General features: G+C 25.5%; 1 protein-coding gene across 1 annotated transcript; it reads left to right on the top strand.

Annotated features, from left to right (window-relative positions):
* The first annotated feature begins 5,151 nt into the window (after positions 1-5,151).
* LOC109605281 (uncharacterized) lies at positions 5,152-22,609 on the top strand. Its single transcript, XM_020021850.2, has 9 exons — positions 5,152-5,164; positions 8,951-9,201; positions 12,475-12,625; positions 12,679-13,414; positions 21,090-21,207; positions 21,268-21,407; positions 21,466-21,654; positions 21,710-22,216; positions 22,357-22,609. Exons 2-9 carry the CDS (start codon positions 8,951-8,953, stop codon positions 22,485-22,487), a joined length of 2,223 nt encoding a protein of 740 aa, XP_019877409.2. The 5' UTR covers positions 5,152-5,164; the 3' UTR covers positions 22,488-22,609.
* Positions 22,610-23,654: the final 1,045 nt, after the last annotated feature.

Raw genomic sequence — 23,654 nt, 5'->3', positions numbered from 1 at the left:
ATTTAAAACTTTAATAAAACTAATGAAGAAATATCAATTAGGAAATTTATCAAGTAAAATTATAATAAAATATAAAAATTAATTGAAATTATTATTTTTTTAATTTAATTAAAAAAAAAAATTATTTAGTTTTTTTAATTGTAGTATAATTTTAATTAATTTTTTACTTTAATTTTACTTTATTTTGATTATAATATAAACATTAAATTTATATATTTTTTATTAAATTTTGAAATAAATTGATGTAAAATTGATATCAGACTTGGAAAATCCATTAATAATTAGGAATTAATATATCAAAATAATTGATATCAATGACTTGTAGAATAAATAAATTTAAATTGTTTTTGTTAATTTAATAATAAAAAAATATTTGGTTTCTTAATATTATAATTTAAATACATGTTTATTTTATTTTTAAATCAATAAATTTTTACATATAATAATTTTAGAATGTTGTATCAATTTATTATATTTATAATACAAACATAAAATTTATATTTTTTATTTAATTTGAAATAAATGATAAAACAATTGATGTCAAATTAGAAAAATCCATCCAATAATTTTAAAATTAGAACTAGTTTATCAAAACGTTAAGTTTGATTAATAATATAAATAAAATTCATAAAAACAAATTGAAATTATTATTAAATTGTTTTTGTTAAAATAATAATAAAAAATAAATTAGCTTCTTAATATTATAATTATAATACATTTATGCTCTATTTTTAAACGAAAAAATAAATTTTTACATATAATAATTTTAGATTTTTGTATTTTTAAATCAGTAAATATTTACATATAATAATTTTAGAATGTTGTATTAATTTATTTTATTTATAATATAAACATAAAATTTATATTTTTTATTTAATTTGACATAAATGATAAAACAATTGATGTCAAATTAGAAAAATCCATCCAATAATTTTAAAATTAGAACTAGTTTATCAAAATATTGAAGTTTGATTAATAATAAAAATAAATTGAAATTATTATTAAATTGTTTTTGTTAAAATAATAATAAAAAAATAAATTAGCTTCTTAATATTATAATTTTAATACATTTATGCTCTATTTTTAAACAAAAAAATAAATTTTTACATATAATAATTTTAGATTTTTGTATTATTTTACTTTATTTTCATTTATATCTTTTTTATTTAATTTAAAATAAATGACAAAACAATTGATATCAAATTAAAAAAATCTATTCAATAATTTTAAAATTAGACTAGTTTATCAAAATGTTAAAATTTGATTAATAATATTTTTATTTATTTATTTTATATTATTTTCTTAATTTAATAATTAAAATTTTAATTAGTTTCTTAATATTATAATATTAATATACTATAACACATTTTAAATTTAAATGCAAAATGGACAAAAAAATAGTTGTTCAAAATTGGACTTATTTATAATAAAAAGACATTAAATTTATATATTTATATGTATTTTATTAAATTTTGAAGTAAATTGATGTAAAATTGATATTAGATTTGAAAAATCTATTAATAATCGTATAATAGAAATCAATATATGAAAATAATTGACATAAATTAATTGTAGAACAATTTAAATTTTAGATTTTTGTATTAATTTTTTGTATTTTTAATAACATTATCAAAATGTTGAAGTTTGATTAATAATATAAATAAAATTCATAAAAATAAATTGAAATTATTATTTTTTCTTCTTAATTTAATAATTAAAATTTTAATTGGGTTTTTAATGTTATAATTTTAATATACAATAATACATTTTAAAATTAAAAATTTTTAAATGTAATAATAAAATAATGATTTTTTTAAAAATTTATTTACTTCCCATAATAAGTTAAATAACTAAGTTTTCAAATTAAAAAAAAAACACACACAGATGGTCAAAATTGGAACAAGTACAAAAAACTTCATAAGAACTCTATATTAATTAAAAATTAGATATTTAATTTATTTCTGGTAGAAAAATTTGATTAGAAAACTCGATTAAATTGTTTTAAATGTATAATGATATTTTACAGCATATTAATTTTATAATTTTAATATAATATCAGTTTCTTAAGAACTTTACCCCAGAAATTAAAATTTTAAATTTAATTTTTTTTTGTATTTTTTTATAATCATAATATTACCTAAAATTTAAAAGTTTAAAAAACTGATGAAGAAATATCAATTTAGAAAGTAATCAAGTAAAATTATTAGAATTAATTTTAAATTTTGTATAAATTTATTTTGTTTATAATACAGAAATAAAATCTTTAATTTTAAAAATCAAATCATTTTATCAGAATAATTAAGTCTGATGAACTATAGATATAAAATTTATAAAAATATATTGAAAAAATACATATTTTTTTAATTTTATAATAAAAATTTTAGTACTTCAATTTAATAAAATATTGTTTTATTTTAGAATCAGAAAGTATGTTTTAAAATAAATAACTTTAGTATATAATTTATTTTATTTATAATATAAACATTAGATTTATATATTTATGTATATTTTATTAAATTTTGAAATAAAATTTATAAAATTAAAATGAAATTATTATTATTATTATTTTAATTAAATAATAAAAATTTACTTATTTACTTACCTTACTTACCAGAATTAAGTTTTATTTTAAAATTAGGAAATAAATATTTAAATATAATAATAAATTTAGTTTTTTGTTATTAACTTTATTTATAATACAAAAATAAAATTTTTATATTTGTATATTTTTTTATCAAATTTGGAAATAAATTGATATGCAAAAATCCATTAATTACTTTAAAATTAATTAATTAAAAAATAAATAAATTGATTTTATTTATTAATTTAATAATTAAATTTTTAATTGGTTTCTATATTTATTTTAAACTTTATTTAAAATTATTTAGAATATTCAAATTTTGATAATAAATTAAAATTTATTAATAATTTTAAAATTAAAAGTTTAAATTGATATATATATATATATATATATATATATATATATATATATATATATATATATATTTTAATTTAGTAAATTATTTAATTTGTTTCGTAATATTTTGATTTTGTTTAGCTTACAATTAAAAACTAAATTTACTTTTAGTATAATAATAATAATTTGATTATTAATTTTAAATTAATTTGTTTATTTATCCAAGACAAAATTAAAAAAATGAAACTTGTCACTAATGATAAAATAAAGTGTTTGTGTTGATGTGGTTGTCTATAATTGTAATTATAATTTAGTGTATTTGTGGAAAATATGGAATAAAATGAAGTGAACCATAATAAGATTCTCAGGTCCATTATACCATAATAATTATTTCATCACACTAATTAATTATATCACTTAAATATTATTTTTGTTCCTTTCAAATTAAAATTATATATATTAGATCAAGTTTAATTCATATTATTATAATTATTAATTATATTAATTAATTAAATATTTCATTTTAATTTATTCATAACATTCAGAGCGTCTATTCGTTCACATAAAAATAAACAAATAACAGAATAATTAACAGAATATATTGATTTTTATTTTATAATTAATATTAAAAATGTGTGTCAAAATTATTATAATTTTTGAAATATATTTGAAATTATTTCATTGCAGTAATTAATTTTATCATCATATCAATTATATCTATCGTTTAGATTAATTAATAATTATATCAATAAAAAATACTGTTGTTTTTCCAGATCAGAATTGTTTTTAGATCAAATTATATTATATATTATTATAATAATTAATTATATTAATGAATTAAATATATATATATATATATATATATATATATATATATATATATATATATATATATATATATATATATATATATATATATATATAATTTCACTTTATTCATAAAATTTAGAGCCTGGAATATGTTAATTTTTATTTAATAATTCAATTAGAGGTAGTTTATTGAATAATAATGCTGATTTTAAAATTTATATGAAAATATTTCATCACACTAATTAATTATATCATAATTATATCAACAAAAATATTTTTTCTTTTCAAATTAAAATTATACTATATATTATTAATCAAAACTGAAACAATTGATTAAAAAAAGGATTATTAGAAAATTTAATTCAAATTTATTTGAAATCATGTTATCAAAAAATTAATAATTAATAATGTTAATTAAATATTTAATTTTAATTTATTCAAATGAAAATTGTTCTTAGATTTAATTAATTACTCGAAACATTAAGCGAATTTGATTTTGAATTTAACTTTAACTAACAACAGCCATAAAAAAATAATTAACTGAATATGTTAATTTTTATTTTATAATTAGAGGTAGTTTTTTGAAGAAAAAATAATTAAACTTTAAGAAAAAAAAATGCTAACTTTAAAAGTATTATAATTTTTATTATTTATTTGAAATTATTTCATTACACAAATTATGTTTTCTGAAATTTAACTGAAATTATATCATTACATTAATTTATTATCATATATTATATATATATATATATATATATATATATATATATATATATATATATATATATAAAATATGTAATAAACTTGTCACCATCTTAATTAATTATTCCATAATTTTATCAATAAATGTGCAAGTTTGATTAAAATCTTTATTAAAAATTTTTATATTTCACTCAGTATTTAATTATAGTAAACCTACTTTTCGTAAATATCTTACTTATCCCAATAAATAAATAAAAAGATAAGAATTATAAATTACTTATCTGTTACTAGAAGATTCGTTACACTTTATTACAAATAATCGAAGTTATCTGTGAGTCAGAATTTTCTACTTATTTCTTCTTGTAATTCCACTTTAGATCTACGTATAATAATTGATAAGATATTTAAAATAATTTGAATAATATTTGCAATTAAAATCAGTTAAATTATAATATTTCAAAATCATTTAGAATACCTATACTGTAAAATGAAAACATTAATCAGTTAAAATTCGATACAAATGTGTCTAAGACATAAATTGTTTATAAAAGGTGACTAAGTTTATTTAAATTAGGACACTGATGTATAATCATTAAATTATAAATTACAAAAAAGTATCCCGAAATGTTTAATACCGTATTTGTAACCATACAAATATTTGTCTGATAAGATAAAATAGATACGAACGTTGATGATAATAATTATTAATGTGTCCCGTGAAACAGGTGTGTAAAGGTAAGTTCTGACTTAAAATATTACTATTTGTTACTGTTTAAATCTTTAATTCAAGTGTAGTTTTAAAATTGTTTATAATTGTATAATGCAACTGTTGCAATGTAAGTGTGTTATTATTATTTTAATACTTATGTTACATTTGAAATAACATCGTGGCATCATTTCTTCTTATCAGGACGCTCCTAAATTGAGTAATTGTATTAATAAAATGTTTCAATACATTCAAATGTATGTTAGTTTGTCAGGGTTTATTTTATCTATTAGTTAAGGGTAAATTTGTTATAAACTTTAAACTTATTATATGTAATAAAATATAGTTAATTTATGTATCACTTTGGAAAAACTGATATCTAATTAAATAGGTCAGCATTACATTGGCACACAATCTCGTTTTGAATTTTGTGTTTATCTAGAATTGTTTGGTTTAACAAACACTGTGTGTATGGTTAATTTATCTCTTTCACCTGTGTTAAACTACATCAAATTTTGTTACTTATTAAAATATATTAATATCGTCCCTAATTTGGTTATCTAGGCCATTCTAAATTGTTATTGTAAGAATTAATAAACAACTTAGATTAAAAACAAATTGTACAGGGTGTTCCAATTGATTGATTTTAGTATTTCCGGACATAAGACATAGAAGAGATATTAAATTATTATTTCCAAAATCGTTTCTTTTTCTTATATTTCTGTAACTTTTCATTCAATAGTGTTTAAATTTGTTACATATTGTCCTAAAATACATACCTACAATTCAATGTAATATATGTACATTAAGGTGGGCCAAAAAAATCGACTATTTTTTTCTATTATTTTAATAGAAAGGTCCTCCTCATCTCAGTTTTCCATTTTTCTGTCAGTTCGATCTGGCAAAATCCATATCTCGTCATTACTTGATTGTACAGAAAATTTCTATTCATATTTCTTGTAGGAAATTGAACGCTCTACGAAAAAGGTATAGTACAATTTTTTCATAACTTTTACCGTTTAGAAGATATATGAGGTCAAAGTTTTAAGAATTTAACAAAAATTTCTTTTTTATTTCTAGATTTTATAAGATGAAAATAAGTAACATGCTTTAAAAATTGTTAACTTGACAACCAATTTTATGTAATTATTACTCATTTTTCTTGAATGTCTATTATTTTAATAGAAAGGTCGTCCTCATTTCAGTTTTCCATTTTCCTGTCAGTTCGATCTGGCAAAATCCATATCTCGTCATTACTTGATTGTACAGAAAATTTTTATTCACGTTTCTCGTAAGAAATTAAACGCTCTACAAAAAAGGTATAGTACAATTTTTTCATACTTTTTACCGTTTAGAAGATATAACAGGTCAAAGTTTTAAGAATTTTACAAAAATTTCTTTTTTATTTGTAGATTTTATAAGATGAAAATAAGTAACATGCTTTAAAAATTGTTAACTTGACAACCAATTTTATGTAATTATTACTCATTTTTCTTGAATGTCTTATCTAAAAGTAAAATTATTTAATAATATAATATATAATAATACCACAAAAAATATATGAATATATATGTGGGTTATTAATGTTTAATTGAATTTGTGATTATCTATTAGAAATAATATGAAAAAAATGAAAATTATAATAATTTTTGAAATTTTTTTGAAATAATGTTGTCACATTAATTAACTTATTAATTAATAATTATATCAATAATATAACTCTTTCTTTTTCTCAAATCAAAGTTTTTTTTATGTCAAATTTAATTATAATTATTAAAATGATTCATTACATCAATTGATTAAATATTTAATTTTAATTTATTCATAACATTCAGAGCGTCGATTTGATAATGGAATTTAAAGATTTTTAATTTAACTTTAATTAAACATTGACGTTAAAAAGTAATTAACAGAATATGTTGATATTTAATTTATAATTGAATTAGTGACAAATAGTTTTTATATAATTTAATGTTATTAAACCTTTTTGTTGGTTTCACATTAAATCGATTAAATTCACTATGCTCAGGAATAAAAAAGTGAAAAAAAAAAATGGATTAGAGAAACTTTTTAGACTTTTTTGACACTGATTTTAAGAATTTTTGTTTTCCTGAAAATTAAAATAAGTAATTAGTATCAAATAAATAGTGTACTAAATATTTTATTTGAATTATTAAGTTTGTATTCAATTCAATAGTTAATAATAAATATTTAAATTAAAGCCTAGAAACAAACTGAAAAATACTGAAATGAAATAATGTGTTTGCTATTAAAGAGAACATTTCAGTTAAATTTATATTAAGCTGAATGTATTCATCAACCAGTTTTTATGAAAAAATAATATTTTAGAAAATAAATGTAATTTTGATTTTTTCGTTTATTACCATTTTTTGGAAAATATAATACGAAATATATATTATTAATTAATATTTTCATCCTGAAAACATATAAATCTAAAAAAAATCTGTAATTCTGTAAGTTAAAGTATGTTTGTTTTCAAATATATATTTTCTTTTATCTGTTTAAAGTTAGAAATTTAATTAATTTTTACTCATTTTTCTTGAATGTCTTATCTAAAAGTAAAATTATTTAATAATATAATATTTTATAATACCATATAAGGAAATGTGTATGAATAATTCAGAAAAAATATATGACTATATATGTGGGTTATTAATGTTTAATTGATTTTGTGATTATCTATTAGAAATAATATAAAAAAAAAAATTAAAATTATAATAATTTTTGAAATTCATTTGAAATAATTAATCACATTAATTAACTTATTAATTAATAAATATATCAATAATATAATACTGTTTTTTTCTAAATCAGAGTTTTTTATGTCAAATTTAATTATAATTATTAAAATGATTCATTATATCAATTGATTAAGATTAAATTCACTATGCTCAGGCAAAAAAAAAAAAATGGAAAAAATAAACTTTTTAGACTTTTTTAACACTGACTTTCAGAATTGATAATTAAAATAAGGAATTAATATTGTACTAAATATTTTATTTGAATTAGTAAGTTTATAATTCATTCAATAATTAATAAACATTTAAATTAAAGCCTAGAAACAAATTGAACAATACTGAAAGGAATAATATATTTAATATTAAAGAGACTATTTTACTTTATACCATTCTTGGTATTTTCTCCTATTTTTAAATATAAAACTCCAACTAAAAATATCCTTTTACCTGATTGAAAGCTAAGAAATTAATTAATTAATACTAACTTTTCTTGGATTCCTTATCTAAAAATAAAAACAATTAATAATATAAGAAAATGTGTATAAATAAATTTAGAAAAAAATATAAAATAAAATTTAGAAAGATATTTCTAACATAGGTGGTCAAAGTTAGAACAACTCCAATAATGAAGAAACATTTTTTTAGTCCTAAAAAAATATAGCTCCACAAATATGTTTTACAAAAATTCTTTTTTTTCCTCATATTTCCGTAACCTTTCAATTCAGTCAGTCAGTCTCTTTTTATCTCCATATTTTTTACGTCACTGAATATTTTTTTAAATATTAAGCTTTTTATGTTATTGCTCAATTTTGAAGGACAAAGGTTCTCCTGAATGATTTCCATTATCTCAGCAGTTCTTGAGATATTTCAATTTAAAAGTTTGAAGAAACTTGATGTGATTTTCATCCAATACAAAATCAAATAGTTAAACAACAAAATTGTGTACAGTTTTCCTGGAACGCAGCATCAGCATAATTATCTTATCTAACCTATCTACTAATTGTGTTCCCGTGTAATTTATTTGCGTCCATTATAATATTTATCATGTTTTTTTAGATGAGGCTCACCTATTTCATATTGCTATTGATACACCTTCACCTTGGACTATGTCGTACCAACACGACGTCAAAACAAATCGCATCACATCTCTGGGATTGCTACAATGACACAGCCATTCCGGGAATCACCTCCCCATTAAACCGATCTCCAGCCACGTTGAATTTCTTCCTGGACCTGCTCAGACAATTGGAGGACATTAATATTTTTAATAAAGACGCTTATTCGTTGTCGGAAGCATTGATTCGAACGTGAGTGGTCTCTTTTATAGTATTTAAGTATATTTTTCAACTTTCTGTTCTTGTTTTCTTATTTGTCTTGTCATTTGCGGTGATTTCTTACTGGTTATTTCCTTTGATTTCGTATCTACCCTTTCCTTCTCCTTTTTTTCTCCACTTCCTATTCTGTCCTTCTTCTTCCTTTTTTATACTGTCCAAGTAATTCCATCACATTCTTGTTTTCCTATTTGTCTTGTCATTTGCTTTGATTTCTTGTTTTGTTTTCGTATTTACTCTTACTTTTCCTTCTGTTTCTGCTCTTTCATCTTCCTCTCCTTCTCTTTTTCTACTCCACTTCATATTCTGTTCTTCTTCTTCCTTTTTATGCTCCACAACTAATTACATCGCCATTCTTGTTTTGTTCTTTGTCTTGCCATTTGTTCCGACTTCTTATTGAATCTTTCTTTGGTTTTGTATTTACCCTTTCTTTTCCTTCTGTTTCTTCTTTTCCATCTTCCTCTTCTTCTCCTTTTCTACCCCACTTTATATTCTGTTACTTACATCACATTCTTGTTTACTTATTTGTCTTGTCATTTGCTTTGATTTCTTATTGATTCTTTCTTCTCCTTTCGTATTTACCCTTTGTTTCCCCTGTTTCATCTTTTTTATCTTCCTCTCCTTCTCATTTTCTACTTCACTTCCTATTCTGTTTTTCTTCTTTCTTTTTTATACTCCCCAAGTAATTCCATAACCATTCTTGTTTCTTATTTGTTTTGTCATTTGCTCTGATTTACTATTGGATTTTTCTTTCGCTTTCGTATTTACCATTTCTTTTTCTTCTGTTTCTACTTTTCATCTTCCTCTACTTTTCCTTTTCTACTCCACTTCATATTCTATTTTTCTTCTTCCTTTTTTATACTCTCCATCTCATTCTTGTTTTCTCATTTGTCTTGTTATTTGCTCTGATTTATTATTGGTTTTTTCTTTTGCCTTCGTATTTACCTTTTCTTTTCTTTCTGTTTCTTCTTTTTCATCTTCCTCTCCTTCTCCTTTTCTACTCCACTTCCTATTCTGTTCTTCTTCTTTCATCTTCATACTCTCCAAGTAATTCCGTCATATTCTTGTTTTCTTATTTGTCTTGTCATTTGTTTTCGTCCTCTACTTTTCCTTTTCTGCTCCACTTCATATTCTATTTTTCTTCTTCCTTTTTTATACTCTCCAAGTAATTCCATCTCATTCTTGTTTTCTCATTTGTCTTGTTATTTGCTCTGATTTATTATTGGTTCTTTCTTTTGCCTTCGTATTTACCTTTTCTTTTCTTTCTGTTTCTTCTTTTTCATCTTCCTTTCCTTCTCCTTTTCTACTCCACTTCCTATTCTGTTCTTCTTCTTTCATCTTCATACTTTCCAAGTAATTCCATCATATTCTTGTTTTCTTATTTGTCTTGTCATTTGTTTTAATTTCTTATTGATTCTTTCTTCTGCTTTCATATTTACCCTTTCTTTTCTTTCTATTTCTTATTTTTCATCTTCCTCTCCTTCTCCTTTTCTACTCCACTTCCTATTCTGTATTTCTTCTTTCTTTTTCATACTCTCCAAGTAATTCCATTACATTTTTGTTTACTTATTTGTCTTGTCATTTGCTTTCATTTCTTATTGATTCTTTCTTCTGCTTTCGTATTACCCTTTCTTTTCCTTCTATTTCTTATTGTTCATCTTCCTCTCCTTCTCCTTTTCTACTCCACTTCCTATTCTGTATTTCTTCTTTCTTTTTCATACTCTCCAAGTAATTCTATCACATTCTTGTTTACTTATTTGTCTTGTCATTTGCTTTCATATCTTATTGATTCTTTCTTCTGCTTTCGTATTTACCCTTTCCTCTCTTCCTGTTTCTTCTTTTTCAACTTCCTCCTCTTCTCCTTTTTTACTCCACTTCCTATTCTGTTCTTCTTCTTCCCTCTTCATACTCTCCAAGTAATTCCATCACATTCTTGTTTCCTTATTTGTCTTGTCATTTGTTTTAATTTCTTATTGATTCTTTCTTCTGCTTTCGTATTTACCCTTTCTTTTCCTTCTATTTCTTATTGTTCATCTTCATCTCCTTCTCCTTTTCTACTCCACTTCCTATTCTGTATTTCTTCTTTCTTTTTCATACTCTCCAAGCTATTCCATCACATTCTTGTTTACTTATTTGTCTTGTAATTTTTTTTAATTTCTTATTGATTCTTTCTTCTGCTTTCGTATTTACCCTTTCTTCTCTTCCTGTTTCTTCTTTTTCATCTTCCTCCTCTTCTCCTTTTTTACTCCACTTCCTATTCTGTTCTTCTTCTTCCCTCTTCATACTCTCCAAGTAATTCCATCACATTCTTGTTTCCTTATTTGTCTTGTCATTTGTTTTAATTTCTTATTGATTCTTTCTTCTGCTTTCGTATTTACCCTTTCTTTTCCTTCTATTTCTTATTGTTTATCTTCATCTCCTTCTCCTTTTCTACTCCACTTCCTATTCTGTATTTCTTCTTTCTTTCTCATACTCTCCAAGTAATTCCATCACATTCTTGTTTTCTTATTTGTCTTGTCATTTATTTTAATTTCTTATTGATTCTTTCTTCTGCTTTAGTATTTACCCTTTCCTTTCCTTCTATTTCTTATTTTTCATCTTCCTCTTCTTCTCTTTTTCTACTGCACTTCCTATTCTGTTCTTCTTTTTCCCTTTCCATACTCTCCATGTAATTCCAACACATTCTTGTTTTCTTATTTGTCTTGTCATTTGCTTTGATTTCTTATTGGTTTTTCCTTTTGCTTTCGTATTTCCCTTTCATTTCTTTCTGTTTCTTCTTTTTCATCTTCCTCTTCTTCTCTTTTTTTACTGCATTCCCTTTTCTGTTCTTCTTCTTCCCTTTTCATACTCTCCAAGTAATTCCATCACATTCTTGTTTTCTTATTCCTCATTTACTTTGATTTCTTATTGATTCTTGCTTCTGCTTTCGTATTAACTCTTTCTTTTCTTTCTGTTTCTTCTTTTTCATCTTCCTCTTCTTCTCATTTTAAACTCCAATTCCTATTCTGTTCTTCTTCTTTCTTTTTTATACCCCTAAAGTAATTGGGCTCTTATTTCTTTTGCTTCCTTATTTGTTCTTTCTCTTCTTCCTCTTTCTTTAAAATGTTTCTTCTTTTTGAACTTTATCTGATTCACAATTTTCTTCTTCACCTTCTTCTACTTAATTTTTTAATCTATTCCTCATATCCACAAATAAGTTTATTTATTCAGACCATAGAATTAACTTTAACAAGCTCAAAATTATTACAGATTTCGACAAGATGGTATAGTCTACAAATATACAAGTGTCGGCCTTCCATACACAGCCTTTTACAATGACAAAAATGCCATACTCCAGCACAAGACGTTAACAACAAACGAGAACGAGCTTGAACTCACTGGTTTCACAAAACGTCAACAAGTAATACCGTTTAGTTATTTCCATCGCCAAACAATTGACACCTTTCATTTTAGTGTGCAGTTCACTTCTTCATATCCTCAGGTTCGAACGGAACGGTCAGAGGTGACGAGGGCCAAAGGTGCACGCCCAGATACATGATGAGACTGAGGCGAAGACGTGAATCAGAAATTGACGTGTTGACATCCAGTTCCGAAGTCAGCACATGCCCAACACAATCCGGGGTTGTCAGTAATAAGTGGGGTGAAATAGAAATAGGAAACGTCATATCGGGCATAGCTGCAGGTCTAAAACCCCAACAAACATCGGTGGGTGATTCGTTGTACATCAACACGATAGCTGGCGTTATTGCCAACTCGTACCTCTACACGATCCGGTACGACCGTAAACCGTTCACCAGCTCTCAAGAAAACTTGGACAACAGCCTAAGTCCCAAGATCCTTTATAACAGCGGTTCGAACGAATTCGCCCTGAGTATGTCGACCGTTCGTGGGGCGTTGGACGGTTTCTTTTTGGGACAGAACGTCGAAGCTTGGACGAGACAGTACAGCGAGTTAAGGATATCACAGATAATTGACATGTATTATTCACCAAGGGGCGTGTTCAACAATTCAATAAAGGCATGCAACAGGAAGACTTTACAACCAAATGCCCTTACGGAGTCCGCTTTGGTTAACGAGACTGGCACATTTATGTACCATCTCAATAATAAAATTGCAGTATCAAGTATGAGCCTTGAAAATGCCTACGATGAAGCCCAGAAACTGGTTAAGGAATATATTAGTTATTTAGGTAAGTGTGTCACTGTTATTTTAGAAAATAGTAAATTTTTGAGCATGTCTTAATTTTAACGTAAAATATTATAATTAATGCTTTTTAATAATATTCTTTTAAATTTTATTGTTGGATTTTTGGTTCCAATTTCACTGGTCATTGATATTCTTTGGATCAGATATTGCACTTTCTTTGTTTTCAAAGTGAATGGCCATCCTAGATGGATGCTTTTTTGGTATTGTTCTTCAAAGTGAATGGCCATCCTAGGTAGATGCTTTTTAATAATAAATAACATTTTGAATTTTGTCTGACTTCTTGGTTCTAATTTTGCTGGTCATTACTATACAAGGATTTGTTTTTTATCTTCTTTGTAAAGTTTCATCTAATATCTTCATACAAACTCCTCTTCTTGTTCTGTTTCACTTTCTTCTTCAACTTTATTCTATACAAAATTTTCTTCTTGTATTTTAACCTTTTTAGATCACACTTTGCACTTTCTTTGTTCTTCAAAGTGTATGGCCATCCTAGGTGGATGCTTTTTAATAATAAATAACATTTTGAATTTTGTCTCTGGATTCTTGGTTCCAATTTTGCTGGTCATTACTATACAAGGTTTTTCTCTTTGTTTTTTTATCTTCTTTGTTAAGTTTCATCTTATATCTTCATACAAACTTCTCTTCCTGTTCTGTTTCACTCTCTTCTTCAACTTTATCGTATACAAAATTTTCTTCTTGTATTTTAACCTTTTTAGATCACGCTTTGCACTTTGTTCGTTCTTCAAAGTGAATGGCCATCCTAGGTGGATGCTTTTTAATAATAAATAACATTTTGAATTTTGTCTCTGGAATCTTGGTTCCAATTTTGCTGTTCATTACTATACAAGGTTTTTCTCTTTGTTTTTTATTCTCTTTGTAAAGTTTCATGTAATATCTTCATACAACCTTCTCTTCTTGTTCTGTTTCACTTTCTTCTTCAACTTTATTCTATACAAAATTTTTTTCTTGTATTTTAACCTTTTTGGATCACTATTTGTACTTTCTTTGTTCTTCGAAGTGAATGGCCATCCTAGGTGGATGTTTTTTAATAGTAAATAACATTTTGAATTTTGTCTCTGGATTCTTGGTTTCAATTTTGCTGGTCATTACTATACAATGATTTCTCTTTGTTTTTTTTATCTTCTTTGTAAAATTTCATCTTATATCTTCATACAAACTTCTCTTCTTGTTCTGTTTCACTTTCTTCTTCAACTTTATTCTATACAAAATTTTCTTCTTGTATTTTAACCTTTTTGGATCACTATTTGTACTTTCTTTGTTCTTCGAAGTGAATGGCCATCCTAGGTGGATGTTTTTTAATAGTAAATAACATTTTGAATTTTGTCTCTGGATTCTTGGTTCCAATTTTGCTGGTCATTACTATACAAGCTTTTTTTCTTTGTTTTTTTATTTTCTTTATAAAGTTTCATCTAATAACTTCAAACACACTTCTCTTCTTGTTCTGTTTCACTTTCTTCTTCAACTTTATCCTATACAAAATTTTCTTCTTGTATTTTAACCTTTGTAGATCACTATTTGTACTTTCTTTGTTCTTCGAAGTGAATGGCCATCCTAGGTGGATGTTTTTTAATAGTAAATAACATTTTGAATTTTGTCTCTGGATTCTTGGTTCCAATTTTGCTGGTCATTACTATACAAGCTTTTTTTCTTTGTTTTTTTATTTTCTTTATAAAGTTTCATCTAATAACTTCAAACACACTTCTCTTCTTGTTCTGTTTCACTTTCTTCTTCAACTTTATCCTATACAAAATTTTCTTCTTGTATTTTAACCTTTGTAGATCACTATTTGTACTTTCTTTGTTCTTCGAAGTGAATGGCCATCCTAGGTGGATGTTTTTTAATAGTAAATAACATTTTGAATTTTGTCTCTGGATTCTTGGTTCCAATTTTGCTGGTCATTACTATACAAGGTTTTTCTCTTTGTTTTTTTTTATCTTCTTTATAAAGTTTCATCTAATAACTTCAAACACACTTCTCTTCTTGTTCTGTTTCACTTTCTTCTTCAACTTTATCCTATACAAAATTTTCTTCTTGTATTTTAACCTTTGTAGATCACTCTTTGCACTTTGTTTGTTCTTCGAAGTGAATGGCCATCCTAGGTGGATGCTTTTTAAAAATAAATAACATTTTGAATTTTGTTTCTGGATTCTTGGTTCCAATTTTGCTGGTCATTACTATACAAGGTTTTTCTCTTTGTTTTTTTTATCTTCTTTATAAAGTTTCATCTAATATCTTCAAACAAACTTCTCTTCTTGTTCTGTTTCATTTTTTTCTTCAACTTTATCCTATACAAAATTTTCTTCTTATGTTTTAACCTTTTTAGATCACTCTTTGCACTTTGTTTGTTCTTCAAAGTAAATGGCCATCCTAGGTGGATGCTTTTTAATAATAAATAACATTTTGAATTTTGTCTCTGGATTCTTGGTTCCAATTTTGCTGGTCATTACTATACAAGGATTTTCTCTTTGTTTTTTAACTTCTTTGTAAAGTTTCACCTAATATCTTCATACAAACTTCTCTTTTTGTTCTGTTTCACTTTCTTCTTCAATTTTATCCCACACAAAATTTTCTTCTGGTATTTTAACCTTTGTAGATCACTCTTTGCACTTTCTTTTTTCTTCAAGTGAATGGTCATCCTAGGTGGATGCTTATTAATAATAAATAACGTTTTGAATTTTGTTTCTGGATTCTTGGTTTCAATTTTGCTGGTCATTACTATACAAGGTTTTTCTCTTTGTTTTTTATCTTCTTTATAAAGTTTCATCTAATATCTTCAAACAAACTTCTCTTCTTGTTCTGTTTCATTTTTTTCTTCAACTTTATTCTATATAAAATTTTCTTCTTGTATTTTAACCTTTTTAGATCACTCTTTACACTTTGTTTGTTCTTCGAAGTGTATGGCCATTCTAGGTGGATGCTTTTTAATAATAAATAACATTTTGAATTTTGTCTCTGGATTCTTTGTTCCAATTTTGGTGGTCATTACTATACAAAGTTTTTCTCTTTGTTTTTTATCTCCTTTGTAAAGTTTCATCTTATATTCTCATACAAACTTCTCTTCTTGTTCTGATTCACTTTCTTCTTCAACTTTATCCTATACAAAATTTTCTTCTTGTATTTTAACCTTTGTAGATCACTGTTTGCACTTTGTTTGTTCTTCGAAGTGAATGGCCATCCTAGGTGGATGCTTTTAAATAATAAATAACATTTTGAATTTTGTCTCTGTATTCTTGGTTCCAATTTTGCTGGTCATTACTGTACAAGGTTTTTATCTTCTTTATAAAGTTTCATCTAATATTTTCATACAAACTTCTCTTTTTGTTCTGTTTTACTTTCTTCTTCAACTTTATCCTATACAAAATTTTCTTCTCGTATTTTAACCTTATAAGATTACTCATTACACTTTCTTTTTTCATCAAGTGAATGGCCATCCTAGGTGGATGCTTTTTAATAATAAATAACATTTTGAATTTTGTCTCTGGATTCTTGGTTTCAATTTTGCTGGTCATTACTATACAAGGATTTTCTCTTTGTTTTTTATCTTTTTTGTAAAGTTTCACTTAATATCTTCATACAAACTTCTCTTCTTGTTCTGTTTCACTTTCTTCTTCAACTTTATGCTATACAAAATTTTCTTCTTGTATTTTAACCTTATAAGAATACTCATTGCACTTTCTTTGTTCTTCAAGTGAATGGCCATCCTAGGTGGATGCTTTTTAATAATAAATAACATTTTGAATTTTGTCTCTGGATTCTTGGTTCCAATTTTGCTGGTCATTACTATACAAAGTTTTTCTCTTTGTTTTTTTATCTTCTTTGGAAAGTTTCATCTTATATCTTCATACAAACTTCTCTTCTTGTTCTGTTTCACTTTCTTCTTCAACTTTATCCTATACAAAATTTTCTTCTTGTATTTTAACCTTTTTGGATCACTATTTGTACTTTCTTTGTTGTTCAAAGTGAATGGCCATCCTAGGTGGATGTTTTTTAATAATAAATAACATTTTGAATTTTGTCTCTAGATTCTTGGTTCCAATTTTGCTGATCATTACTGTATAAGGTTTTTCTCTTTGTCTTTTATCTACTTTGTAAAGTTTCATCTAATATTTTCATACAAACTTCTCTTTTTGTTCTGTTTTACTTTCTTCTTCAACTTTATCTTATACAAAATTTTCTTCTCCTATTTTAACCTTATAAGATTACTCATTACACTTTCTTTTTTCATCAAGTGAATGGCCATCCTACGTGGATGCTTTTTAATAATAAATAACATTTTGAATTTTGTCTCTGGATTCTTGGTTCCAATTTTGCTGGTCATTACTATACAAGGTTTTTCTCTTTGTTTTTTATCTTCTTTGTAAAGTTTTATCTTATATCTTCACACAAACTCCTCTTCTTGTTCTGTTTCACTTTCTTCTTCAACTTTATTCTATACAAAATTTTCTTCTTGTATTTTAACCTTTTTAGGTCACTATTTGTACTTTCTTTGTTCTTCAAAGTGAATGACCATCCTAGGTGGATGCTTTTTAATAATAAATAACATTTTGAATTTTGTCTCTGGATTCTTGGTCCAATTTTGCTGGTCATTACTATACAAGGTTTTTCTATTTGTTTTTTATCTTCTTTGTAAAGTTTCATCTTATATCTTCACACAAACTTCTCTTCTTGTTCTGTTTCATTTTCTTCTTCAACTTTATCCTATACAAAATTTTCTTCTTGTATTTTAACCTTTTTAAATCACTCTTTGCACTTTGTTTGTTCTTCAAAGTAAATGGCCATCTTAGGTGGATTCTTTTTAATAATAAATAACATTTTGAATTTTGTCTCTGGATTCTTGGTTCCAATTTTGCTGGTCATTACTATACAAGGTTCTTCTCTTTGTTTTTTTATCTTCTTTGTAAAGTTTCATCTAATATTTTCATACAAACTTCTCTTTTTGTTCTGTTTCAGTTTCTTCTTCAACTTTATCCTATACAAAATTTTCTTCTTGTATTTTAACCTTTTTAGATCACTATTTGTACTTTCTTTGTTCTTCAAAGTGAATGACAATCCTAGGTGGATGCTTTTTAATAATGAATAACATTTTGAATTTTGTCTCTGAATTCTTGGTTTCAATTTTGCTGGTCATTACTATACAAGGATTTTCTCTTTGTTTTTTTATCTTCTTTGTGAAGTTCTATCTTATATCTTCATACAAACTTCTCTTTTTGTTCTGTTTTACTTTCTTCTTCAACTTTATCCTATACAAAATTTTCTTCTCGTATTTTAACCTTATAAGATTACTCATTACATTTTCTTTTTTCATCAAGTGAATGGCCATCCTAGGTGGATGCTTTTTAATAATAAATAACATTTTGAATTTTGATTCTTGGTTCCAATTTTGCTGGTCATTACTATACAAGGTCTTCTCTTTGTTTTTTTATCTTGTTTGTAAAGTTTCATCTAATATCTTCATACAAACTTCTCTTCTTGTTCTGTTTCACTTTCTTCATCAACTTTATGCTATACAAAATTTTCTTCTTGTATTTTAACCTTTTTAGATCACTCTTTGCACTTTGTTTGTCCTTCAAAGTGAATGGTCATCCTAGGTGGATGCTTTTTAATAATAAATAACATTTTGAATTTTGTCTCTGGATTTTTGGTTCCAATTTTGCTGGTCATTACTATTCAAGGTTTTTCTCTTTGTTTTGTGTATCTTCTTTGTAAAGTTTCATCTAATATCTTCATACAAACTTCCCGTCTTGTTCTGTTTCACTTTCTTCTTCAACTTTATGCTATACAAAATTTTCTTCTTGTACTTTAACTTTATAAGATTACTCATTGCACCTTCTTGGTTCTTCATGTAAATCGCCATCCTAGGTGGATGTTTTTTAATATTAAATAACATTTTGAATTTTGTCTCTGGATTCTTGGTTCCAATTTTGCTGGTCATTACTATATAAGGTTTTTCTCTTTGTTTTTTATCAACTTTGTAAAGTTTTATCTAATATTTTCATACAAACTTCTCTTTTTGTTCTGTTTCACTTTCTTCTTCAACTTTATCCTATATAAAATTTTCTTCTTGTATTTTAACCTTATAAGATTACTCATTGCACTTTCATTTTTCTTCAAGTGAATGGCCATCCTAGGTGGATGCTTTTTAATAATAAATAATATTTTGAATTTTGTCTCTAACTTCTTGATTCCAATTTTGCTGGTCATTACTATACAAGGATTTTCTCTTTGTTTTTTATCTTCTTTGTAAAGTTTTATCTAATATCTTCATACAAACTTCTCTTCTTGTTCTGTTTCACTTTCTTCTTCAACTTTATCCCATACAAAATTTTCTTCTTGTATTTTAACCTTTGTAGATCACTCTTTGCACTTTGTTCTTCGAAGAGAATGGCCATCCTAGGTGGATGCTTTTTAATAATAAATAACATTTTGAATTTTGTCTCTGTATTCTTGGTTCCAATTTTGCTGGTCATTACTATACTATATACTCTTTGTTTTTTATCTTCTTTGTAAAGTTTCATTTAATATCTTCATACAAATTTCTCTTCTTGTCCTGTTTCACTTTCTTCTTCAACTTTATCCTATACAAAATTTTCTTCTTGTATTTTAATCTCTTTAGATCACTCTTTACACTTTGTTTGTTCTTCAAAGTGAATGGCCATCTCAGGTTTTTTAATAATAAATAACATTTTGAATTTTGTCTCTGTCTTCTTGGTTCCAATTTTGCTGATCATTACTGTATAAGGTTTTTCTCTTTGTTTTTTATCTACTTTGTAAAGTTTCATCTAATATTTTCATACAAACTTCTCTTTTTGTTCTGTTTCACTTTCTTCTTCAACTTTATCCTATACAAAATTTTCTTCTTGTATTTTAATCTTATAAGATTACTCATTGCACTTTCTTTGTTCTTCAAGTGAATGGCCATCCTAGGTGGATGTTTTTTAATAATAAATAACATTTTGAATTTTGTTTCTGGATTTTTGGTTCCAATTTTACTGGTCATTACTATACAAGGTTTTTATCTTTGTTTTTTTATCTTCTTTGTAAAGTTTCATCTTACATCTTCATACAAACTTCTCTTCTTGTTCTGTTTCACTCTCTTCTTCAACTTTATCCTATACAAAATTTTCATCTTGTATTTTAATCTTTTTAGATCACTCTTTGCACTTTCTTTGTTTTTCAAAGTGAATGACCATCCTAGGTGGATGCTTTTTTAATAATAAATAACATTCTGAATTTTGTCACAGGATTTTTGGCTCTAATTTCAATGGTTATTGCGTCATAATCTTTCTCCCTGTTTTTTGACATTTTTATATCTTCTTTGTAAAGTTTTATCCTATTTTTTCATACAAACTTCACTTCGTGTTCTGTTTTACTTTCTTCTTCATCTTTATCATCTACAAAATTTCATCCTTGTATTTTGATTTTATAACCCCATTGCATATTTACTAAAATCTTTTATTTTGTAAATAATCTGCGTTCCTGTTCTTCTTATTAGTTCTTATTCTTATTGTTGTTTCTTCTTATTCTTCTTCCTTTTGCTTTCGTTATTTGATCTTACCCTTCCTTCACTTTCTTCCTCTTAGTTACCACTAACATGTTTATAATAATAATATCTAAGTTAATCACGACTACTTTTTTAGGTTCATCAAATGATCTTGGTTGTGACGAGACCATTAATTATATTGAAAGAAATGCAGCCAATATAATTGTCATAATTGATACATCCATATCTTACGAAGTAATGGAAAGAGCTGTGGCGTAAGTATTTGTATTTTATAACCAAGCGTTTTTAAAACAATTTGTATATCCATGTTTCAGGTACATCTTAGATAACATAGATGTGAACAAGTACGAAACAAGTTACACTTTGATAAATGGAAACACCGGAAAGTCTTTAATAAATTCAACTTATCGTTTAAGCGATTTGGTTGAATTTTATAACTCTTCGTATCATTCAAGTAATAAACACTCATAAAAGGCAATAACTTCAGTCAGCTAATGTGTAAATGATTGCAGGTACTGCACAGACTTTCAACTACATCGATTCTATGGGCTTTGTGGAAGACATATATTCCCAACAAATTTTAAATAGGAGTGCTGACGGAAGAACTCCGGTGGTTCTGTTTATAACCAAGAGCATACCTAGCGAAACCGAAAAGGAGTTCCTCAGGCAGAGGAAGCAATTTATAAATTCAGTACTACCGGGTACTATCATCAGTAATAAATATCAAAATAGCTTATAGATTATTAAATGTTTTAGATGTGTTGTACCTCGTCTTGGGTGCCGGTGAGGCAAACGACTACAGTACCATACTAACAAACCCGACCCAACACTTCAGTAAACTGGACGAATCGACCAGTGGCAACAACTTAAAAATATCAGTCGACAACATCATCAACCGTATAACTGCTTCACCCAGACAAATAGTCAACACCGACTGCAGAGAGACCACCGACACCATCACGTACAGTACCACCTACTACGTGGAAAACAGGGGAATCGTACGCTACAGACTGTCACCGTACTATTTCTATTTCGGGGGCGACAATAAAAAGATAAAAATCCAGGAGATGTCGACAGGTGTACTGCAGGTTTGTTCGTCAAGAACCAACGAGGCACCCGATGAAAACGGTGCCGGTACTTGCGTCACCCTCAAGGCCAACGAAACCTCAATTGAATTGACCACTGGGGACAGTTACGGTGAAACTGATCCGCTTTATTTGTCGGTGCAAGGAGTCAATTACACATCAGCATCAATCTGTGACAGTATGTTGAGAAGCTTTTCTAATTTAATCACTTATTTGTAAATTAATGTTTGGTGATTACTTATCATAGATAAAACATATTAATCAATCCTTGATTTATTTTTAGTATATATGTAACATTCTTTTATTTTTTTTTTTCAGAATGCCGCTTCCCTGACAGTATTAAATTTAAAGTAACTTTGGAGGATGTGAGATGTGGATCCAGTTCAGTTAGAATTATTGCCAACACATTTGTTGTTATGTTCATAATTATGTTTAAGTTGTACTTTTAGCTTTTGTTAGTTTAATTTTTTATACATATCTATTGTTATTTATATAAATAAAAGTTTGTGTTTTAATGTATTGATAAAATAGAATAAGTCTGTAATAAAATAAAAAGGAACCGTCTATAAAATTTTATTAAGTTTAATCCTCATATAAAATTGTCTTCATTTAATAAATTGGCTATTAAACTTAGATATACAATGTGTTTCTAAAATAGGTGGTCAAATTTTGATACCAGGTATAATTATTATCTAAATGTCACAGTCTTAGCGGGAATTCTCTCAGAAATCCAAAAATGTAAAAATATATAGGTTATTCCATTTAAAAATTCGAAAATCAGTTCTCATTTTGATATATCGAGTGTCCTAAAAGTTATGCCTCGCCTAATGGATTCATTGACACCCGGTATATAATTTTATATACATATATACCACCCAATATATAATTTTTTTCAAAAGTTTCTCCTGAAGAAAATACAGCCCTTCAAGTTTAATCTTCATATAAAATTGTTTTCATTTAATAAATTTGTTATAAACTTAGATATACACTGTGTTTCCAAAATATGTGGTCAAGTCTTGATACCAGGTATAATTATTAACTAAATGTCACAGTCTTATCGAGAATTCCCTCAGAAATTCAAAAATGTAAAAATATATAGGTTATTCCATTTAAAAATTCGAAAACCAGTTCTCATTTTGATATATCGAGTGTCCTAAAAGTTATGCCTTCTCTAATGGATTCATTGACACCCGGTATATAATTTTATATACATATATACCTATATATAATTTTTATCAAAAGATTCTCCTGAAGAAAACACAGCCCCTCAAGTTTAATCTTCATATAAAATTGTTTTCATTTAATAAATTTGTTATAAAACTTAGATATACCTTGTGTTTCCAAAATATGTGGTCAAATCTTGATACCAGGTACAATTATTATCTAAATGTCACAGTTTTAACGGGAATTATCTCAGAAATCCAAAAATGTAAAAATATATGTTATTTCATTTAAAAATTTAATAACCAGTTCTCTTTTTGATATATCGAGTGTCCTAGAAGTTATGCATTGTCTAATGGATTCATTGATACCCGGTATATAAGTTTATATACAGATATACCTATACATACCTCCCTATGTATAATCTTTTTCAAAAGTTTCTCCGGAAGAAAATA

The sequence above is a fragment of the Aethina tumida genome, chromosome 6 (genome assembly GCF_024364675.1).
Source record: "Aethina tumida isolate Nest 87 chromosome 6, icAetTumi1.1, whole genome shotgun sequence".
In the NCBI taxonomy this organism is placed as follows: domain Eukaryota; kingdom Metazoa; phylum Arthropoda; class Insecta; order Coleoptera; family Nitidulidae; genus Aethina; species Aethina tumida.
Note: the sequence above shows the minus strand (reverse complement) of the source record. Positions and strands in the feature narration are given on the sequence as shown.